At 39.5% G+C, this 8,764-nt stretch overlaps 1 protein-coding gene across 1 annotated transcript in view; it reads left to right on the top strand.

The window, feature by feature from the left end:
- Positions 1 to 3,309: 3,309 nt before the first annotated feature.
- TMEM52B (transmembrane protein 52B) overlaps positions 3,310 to 8,764 on the top strand; it is a 7,150-nt gene continuing 1,695 nt past the window's right edge. Inside the window, exons 1-4 of the mRNA XM_008578075.1 lie at positions 3,310 to 3,363; positions 5,312 to 5,355; positions 7,713 to 7,751; positions 8,320 to 8,489. Coding sequence (XP_008576297.1) covers positions 3,310 to 3,363; positions 5,312 to 5,355; positions 7,713 to 7,751; positions 8,320 to 8,489 — 307 coding nt within the window. The remainder of the gene's footprint in view (positions 3,364 to 5,311; positions 5,356 to 7,712; positions 7,752 to 8,319; positions 8,490 to 8,764) is intronic.

The following is an 8,764-nucleotide window of genomic DNA, read 5'->3' as shown; positions in this document are numbered from 1 at the left end:
GAAGAGGTCTGTGCACATGCATCCTCCATTTGTTACACTCCAGTTCCCCAACCACCTAGGTAATAGTTAATGATTAACAAACTTAATGGAACTACACAAGATCGGATAGGATTGGAATGAGATCGTTGCCCTCCACTCCGGCTACCTGCCCTTCTGTACCTGTCCAATGTATACCTTCTTTCATCTTCTCACCTGAGTCCTCTGTCCTCTCTCATCCCCTACACGAAGGCTTTGATAGAGAACTAAACTCGGAGTTAAAACTGCCACAGGCATAATCACTTTCATTAGGATAAAAAAGAAGTTGTATTTCCCCAGGGAATAATATGGTGAGAAAAAAAGAAAAGGCAGTAGGAGTCTAAAAAAGAAAAAAAACATGGGGAGGTCATTAACAGAATTCTATTTTGTTCAAACCTGTCAGGAAGCTGGAAGGCAAAAAGATGATGGCAATCACATGGCAGGAATGTGCCATAGGGGAAAATGTCATGCTAATTGGCAAACCTGTTCCAGCAGGTGAAGGCTAGCATGGGTGGGAGAAGAGACTGCCAGGCTAGCAAGGAAAAATATTTAGGAATTGGAATATTAGGAAAGATTTTTTTTAAAAAAATAAATTTACTTATTTTTTAATTGAAATGTATTGATTGTTCATATTTATAGGGTATAGAGTTATACTTCAATATATGTATACAATGTGTGATGATCAAATCAAGGTGGTTAGCATATTCATTGCAAAAATTTACATGTCTTTGTGATGAGAACATTTAAGCTCATCTAGCTATTTGAGAACATCCAATAAATTATTGTTAATTATAGATGCCTAGCACTACTATATACCACTAGAACTTATTTTTCCTGTCCAGCTGTAATTTTGTGTCCATTAACCAACCTCTCACTCTCCCCCATCCCCTCCGCATTCCCAGCCTCTAGTAACCACAATTCTACTCTCTACTTCTAAAAGTTCAACTTATTATTTTTTTTTTAGCTCCCACATATGAGTTAGAACATGTGGTATTTATCCTTCTGTGCCTGACTTATCTTGCTTAACGTAATGTCTTCCAGGCTCATCCACGTTGCTGCAAATGACAGGACTTAATGCTTTTTTATGGCTGAGTAGCATTCCATTGAATACATATAACACATTTTCTTTATCCATTCATCTGTCTATGGACACCTAGGTTGATTCCATATCTTTGCTATTGTGAACAGTGTTGCAATAAACATGTAGGTGCAGATATCTCTGACATGCTAATTTCCTTTCTATTGGGTAAATAGCTAGCAGTGGGGTTGCTAAAATATGGTCTGGAGAGAGATTGGTACAAAAATGCACATGAGAGCATAGAGGACATTAATTATCTGGCATATTAGGATTAAAGGTCATTGGCAAAATTGAGTGCAAATCAAAATAATCTTAGCTAACATGTAAAATACTCATTATCAGGACCTTTACATGCAATTTACACATACTAACTTATTTATCTTTATAAGCCTATGAGGTAAATATTAGTGCCCTCATTCTATATAAAATGAAAGAGTCAACAGAGAGATCGAATAACTTTCCTAATATGATGCAGCTAATATGTGACAAAGCAAGTATTTAATTCCAGGTATCCTGGCTGGGCTCTTAGCCATTGTACTGCACTGACAAGAAAAAGAGAAGGGAATGGTTTATGATGCTTCCCATGTACACAACACTCTGAATAGAAATAGTCTATTCAGAATGCCTTCTTGTCTCTGATTTTACTTTCTCTATGAAAAATCTAAACCAGGTCAAATGGGCACTCCACTCCCGTTTTATGAAAGGGAGCATTAAGGACTGGATAAGCTATGTAATAATTTAGTGGACAGCCAGAAGTAAAGTTCTGTGCTCCTTATTCTAGAAAATACCTTCCATCTTGCCGAGTTTTCTATTGAAATTTGGAAAATACTCTTTATTCTAACCCCAGTGGCCTTACTTGTTTAAAAAAGAATGTCAGTGTCCATTTTGAAACTGACAAATTTTAAATCACCAGTAACAAACTGAGCTATTCTCTCACTGTTTCTCTTAGCTGAGAAAAAAGGAAATGTTTATATTCTTCACTCTCATATCACATTGTCATGCTGTGTAAGGGCCACCAGAGTGTGATCGATCACACCCAATAGTCTCCCCTCGACTGTCACTTAGTATAATTAGACTTCCAGCACTAGAAAGGATCTGAAAGGTGGCTTTATTCAATTCTCATAAGATAGGTATATCACTGTAAACTAACTTCTAATCTTCTTATAAAATACTCTGTATTAAGTAAAAGATTACCTATATAAGTATAAATCACTTATACAGTATTTATTTGTTCCTGTAGATATGTTTCTTTACAAGTATCCTATGTCCTTTCCATGTATGTTTATTTTTATTCTGGCTTTAGGTTCTATTTTCTTGAGTGGCAGAATTTATTTCTCAATCAGAACATCACTTTTCCATAGAAAAAGAGAGAGAGAGAGAAACAAAGAAATAAACCTACAAATATTGGAACCCAGTTCGTGAAAAGTATGTCTGTCTAACTTATCTGTTTCAATGGGAACCGAAGTCAGGGTAAAGAAGAATGTCATTGATATCACCTGGAAATTCTAATCTTCAGACCTGCTCTCTCCAAAGACAGGATAGCTTTCCAGTTCATTTGGCGACTTCTCAGTCCTACCCCAATGGTTAGAAATAAATGGCCTGGAACCAGGAGTTGATCATCAACAAAGTGAACAGGAGGGCTTCAAAGAGCAAGGAGGAGGGGGGTGTTAATCACACGGATGGAGGTAAAAGGAGATTGGCAGGGTGGCTTTCAACCTTCAGCAGTCATCCTGGAGTGCTGTGGTGAAGGATCAAGAATCACTAGTTTTCTGATGAAGAAGAGAAGAAATTTGGTCACCAGCAATCTGCCTCCTCAAAGCCAAGTTTCTCATCACTGACTACAAAATAATAACTCACTCAGAGGACAAACGTGTCCTCTGAATGTCTTCCTTTCAGGGGCAGTAGGAGAAAGAAAGTGAAAGATATAGAGAGGATTAATAGTAGAAAAGAAGGAAAGAAAGCAAGGGAAGCAACCATACAGACCATAAAAACAGAAATAGAGAAGGAAACCAGAAGGAAAGGGGAGATAAAGTACATAGAAAATAAAAGCCAGAGGGAGTAAGAGCAAACGCTAGAGAGAAAGAGAAGGAAAAACTGAGATTTATTGCTGAGAAAAGTTTCTCTCCTTAAGAATTCTAGGTTGAGAAGTCAAACATGGCCCAGAGCACAGAAAGGAGGCCACGGGCACCCAGTGCGTGATCCTGAAGTTCAGCCTGATGGGAGCCCGAGCCCAGATCGTGATGGCTTCTGCCCTGATGTATGTCATCCAGGTGAGTTCAGTTGTGACAAGGCAAGATGAAGGCATTTTTTTTTTCTCAGATAAATCGACTTTCAAAAGAACGTGGGAAATGGAAATGGATGGGAGGGGAGTGATGAATGTGTGTGGAGCCCAGGGGGTAGTTGGAAAATAAACAAGGGCAATGTTTCTGTAGTGTGGTGGGGTTACCTAGATGCATGTGGCAATGCCAGTGAAAAAGGGGACAGAAATTAGGGTAACTGTAGGTACAAGTAGGATGGCTACAGGACTTTAGAAGTGCCACCTATGTATATTTCTCTCTTCTAGCATCTTATCACCAGCTCTCAAAATCCCAAGTAAATTATGAAAACTAACTATTAATTTCCCTTACCAGAACTTCCTACATCAGCCCAAATACTATTCCAGCAGTTTAGGTGCCTCCAGTCCAGAAATAAGTTAAGGGAGGAAGGGTTCTTTGAAAATACTTTGGACCCTTTACTTCTCCCCATTATGAATCAGGAGGCCTTGAGTGATTAATCTGCTGGCTAAGAAAGGGGTCACTGGACTGGGGGATTCTGGACAATTGTCAAAGGGAAGTTTATACAGCAATGCAGTATAGTAAGAGAGAGAACAGATGAAAAAACTGGGTGTATCAGATTCCTGTACAGCTCCTGGCAGAAAGTGGGCTGTCTGTTTTGCTTCCTATATACCACTTAAACTGATCTGCAAATCTATTTTTTCCTTTCTTTCTCCTGTATTTTCTGTTTGCTTCCTCTTCTCTTTCTTTTCTTTCTATTTCCTTCATTTCTTCTCTCTTTACAACAAAGCCTGAGAAGTGGCATTTTATTTTCTGAGGACTTTAGGCTTCTCTTAACTTTAGCAAAGAAAGGGAAACGAAGTACCACAGTTGGGTTAAGGAAACCCACTCTTTTCATCCTGAGTGGCCATCTGTTTTAAATGACACCAAAAACTGATAACCAGGAGTTTCTCAAATATTACCTGCAGAGAATGGCTGTCAATCCTTTTCCAAATCTGTTTCGAGTCCTGAGTATGTGTGTCTCCTTGGCCCCTCACCCCTACCATAAACTCGCAGTAAATCTGTCTCTTTTTAAAGGGCCTTTGTTGTTGCTTTCCTGAAATAACAGGTCATTCAAGTTACTGGAGGACAGAAACAGCTTCTAGAACTAATGTTTACCTAGAAGAGTCTTTGAAAGAGAAAGTCAACTGAGATATAAGGTAGAAGAAGGAGTGGAAGGTTTCTTTATGAGGATTAGATGGGATTTTCACGATTTAATAGAACCGGGGACGAGCAATGTCAAGGGGTTTTAGAGCAAACTTGTCCCCGGTTTTATTAATTCATTCAACACATATTTATGATAGAGTTTGATCTGAATTCTGGCTATATCAATAGAGTGTACAGTTGGTCACATTACTTAAAATCTTGTGTCTTAATCCCTTGACTTTTCAAAATAAGGTTAAATATACCCGCCAGGAGGGTTATTGTGATCCAATGTTATAAATTATTAAAAATTATTAGCTATTCAATAAATAAGTGTTCCCCCCTTCTTGTCTTGTATGTTTAGTTATTGGCACACTGAGAGGATGAGAAAGGGAAGTGGGGTAGAATTCAATTTGCAACTGCGCAAGAATAAAGACAATAGCAATATCCTACGAGACAGATCAGGACATTTCTAAGACAAACACATTGATACAAATGACTGCCTGTCACAAAGGTGGTGATGCTCACCCACCACCAAAAAAGCAAGCAGATACTTACTCTTCCAGGCTCCCACCTCAAGCACAATAGTCAGCAGACACCGGAGAGATGAAAATAACCGTTCTAAATACGGACTGGCCCTGTGACCATGTCCTCATCTTTATCAATTGATGTAGCAGAGCGCAGCCATGAGAGATGATTGACAGGCTGCTGAGCACAGCAGATCAAATGATGACCCTGTCTGAGACTCTTTCCCTTCCTACAGCTTCCTGGGGCAAGAGGTGAGGAGAACTGTGTCAATCCAGAACAGTAAGTACCTGATAGTTCAAGCTGAGAGGGAGGGACGGACAAAATACCCCAAACGGGGTCAAGATGTCATTAGATATCTATGACTTCCCTTTGTTTATTTCTGTTTAAATGGGCATCCACCTACGAATCCCATAGACGGGTTATTAAAAAGTAAAGACATGTGTTTGTGTCATCCTAAGTACTGAAAATAACAATGCTGACAGCGATTTTCCCAAAGCTCGTCTTCCCTTCAAAGCAGCACAGTTAATGTCAGTTTATGTAGTCATTAAGACTTGCGAAAGACTTTCTTACCCATGCTTCTCAGTGACTCATCAGGACAAACTAGAGTCAAAATCTAGTCACCGACTGTATTTGGGTGGTTTCCAAAGTAGCATCACCACTTCAAATCTGAAAAACATTTTCTAGTTGTTAGGACATTTTAGTATTTTTTGCAGACTTCATTTAGCTATCACTTTGATGTAGGTATCACTTAGTCTAAACCTGTCATGATTAGGTTTTATGCAGAAGCATAGAACATAAAGAAAAATGCAAGGGATTCATCCTACCTGGAGAAACTATTAAAAACAAAAACAAAAAAAGAAAAGAAAAAAGTAGGGACGGCTTAAATAAAAGACTTCTTCAGGCTGAAGGAAAATGCATATTTAGCCACGGGAAGGGTTTCCCCAGAGCTGGTCTGTTAAACCCAGGGGAAGTGGTGTTGACCTTGATTAGCGTCCTGGGCATGTTGGGTTTTGGCTGCTGGACACAGGCGGTCAGAGGATTTAGACATCTACCACCATATGAAGAGTCCTCTCCCATAGAGTCAGAATCTGATGTAGAACTAGAGGGACTTTAACCAAATGTGGAACATGGTCTGTTAAACCCAGGGGAAGTGGTGTTGACCTTGATTAGTGTCTTGGGCATGTTGGGTTTTGGCTGCTGGACACAGGCGGTCAGAGGATTTAGACATCTACCACCATATGAAGACTCCTCTCCCATAGAGTCAGAATCTGATGTAGAACTAGAGGGACTTTAACCAAATGTGGAACATGAGAAAACCAAGAAGAGGCATTCATTATTCAGTGAAAAAACGAACTGTTTTTTACAAATGTGTGACCAAAGAGAAGATATAGAAATAGATTACAGGGAGGCTGGCTGGTTAGCACAGTCGGTTAGAGTGCAGTGATAGTACTCCAAGGGCAAGGGTTCGTATCCCCATGCTGGTCAGCGGCCAAAAAGAAAAAAGAAATAGATTTCAATAGATCGATGTATCAGAAAGTATTATTTTTTATAGTCATATCTTATGATGGTTTTAATTCACTTTATTCTTTTATTTTTTATTTATACATGTTTATGGGGTACAGAGTTGACTATCAGTATCTGTGTACACTTTGTGATGATCAAATCAATATTACTAGCATGTTCATTATTATAAATCATAATTCCTTTTTGTGTTCCTTACCCAATTACCGCCTATCCTCCCTCCTCCTCTCCCTTTCCCACCTCTAGTAGCTGAAGGTCTGTTCTGTCCTTCTGAAAGTTGGATGTATTATTATGGTCTTTCTTTCTTTGTTTGTTTCTTAGCTCCCCTGTATGGGTGAGGACATGCGGCAAAAGCATTACAAAAAACAAAATTCACCAATCTTCAAAGATATGCAAATACTTTCCCTCCCTTTCCCTTCCCCTAATTTTCTCTCACACTCCTTTCCCCATGCAATCCCTGCTTTTTTCCTCCTTGCAGAGAAAATGCACAATTGCCATAGTAAATTCAGAATACAAGTATTTAGTTAGCTTTCATTATGAAGTTGGCTTCTACTTTTTCCATCCTTCCTGTGTAGTCTCAGTGGATATGCATATCAGTTTTGACTCTGGATGTGAAAGTTTAGGCCCTTTGTATGGGGTGAGGGTTTGCAACAGCTTGCGAAACATGGATGACAAACTTGATTGTACTGCTGCCACACTTATAACTGAAATTTTCTTTACATTTATATTTTATTGACCTCAAGTATATATAAAACTTAATTTTTACATTTATGTTCAAACTCACTCTTTCTAAACTTGCATTCTAAATTCTATTTTGGTAATTTTCATCATAATTGCTTACAATAGTCATGGATACATATTCTATTAACACTTTTCATGATCATTGCTTTGGTCTCTTTTTACTGATTTGCAAAATGATTTGAACAATGCCGTCTATAGTGTAAAAAACTATTTAAGGCATGCCATTTCAGAATTGATTCAGCTAGCTACTTTGAAGTTTAAATAATATAACCCATGATGCTTTTATTATAACACAGTTCATATGCTTAAATGTGGAGTTATAACAGGCATTGACTGTATTTTTAACGTGAAAAAACTTTGTTCTTTCTTTGTAGTTGCCTGACCACAGGCTGGGTACATCTCTGGTATATATGGTAAGTTTCATTTATAGTACCTTGAAAGACACTTCAGTTCTCAGGGAAATTATTATTTTTTTTAAGTTTCTAAATGTATTATCAGCAGGAAAAAACATGTATGAGGCAGCCTGCTGACTTACTTAGCATCTCACGGAGTAAAGTTTCTTTACCTCATCACTAATCTATGTGACAATATTCCTTTTTTAATACCATCTCCTCAGCCAACATCAAAAGATTACTGTGTCTTTCCCTTAGGGTCTGCTCTAGAAATATCTCTATAGAAGAGATTACCTCAGTGTAGTAAAAAGCAACTTCTCCAAACTACCTGAAACGTTTTATTATTCTAGTGAGCTGACTTGGTCTTTCTTACAAAATAAAGAGGCATAAATGTAAAGTGAAAGCCTAGGAGTTAAAATCTTATAATTATTCTATGAAATATTCAAACAACAATCAAGACGCAGACATTCAGGACTGGTTGCGTCCGAGCTGGGAAGCGAGCCTGGCCGCAGACCTCCGGCTCTGGTTGCATCCGAGCTGGGAAGCGAGCCTGGCTGCAGACCTCCGGCTCGCTGCTGGGCTGTTGCAGGTTGCTGGTGGCCATCGGCGCGCTGCTCCTCCTATGTGGCCTGACGTCCCTGTGCCTCCGCTGCTGTTGTCTGAGTCGCCAGCGAAATAGGGAAGACGGGGGCCAACTGCCCTACGAAGTGACAGTCATCACTTTTGATCATGACAGCACTCTCCAGAACACTATCACTTGTGAGTACATGGGGCTTATCTCATGCCAGAGGGACGCAGATCTAAGTGAATGATTAGGTGGTACACGTAGAACCACTGATCCAGGGGTATGAACGATTCTAGGACTCAGGGTAGTTTCCATTCCAGAAGCCTGGTGGTGCGTGACCCGGGCTCTCGCTGATGCTGTATTCTTAAATATTTGGCTGACGACAGACTGAAGAAAGAAGTAAAATGCTAGGGGCCAGCCCGGTGGCGCACTGCTACAGTGCGCCGCTTGGGAAGCGCGGCAGCGCTCC

The sequence above is a fragment of the Galeopterus variegatus genome, unplaced genomic scaffold, assembly GCF_000696425.1.
Source record: "Galeopterus variegatus unplaced genomic scaffold, G_variegatus-3.0.2 Scaffold1626, whole genome shotgun sequence".
In the NCBI taxonomy this organism is placed as follows: domain Eukaryota; kingdom Metazoa; phylum Chordata; class Mammalia; order Dermoptera; family Cynocephalidae; genus Galeopterus; species Galeopterus variegatus.
Note: the sequence above shows the minus strand (reverse complement) of the source record. Positions and strands in the feature narration are given on the sequence as shown.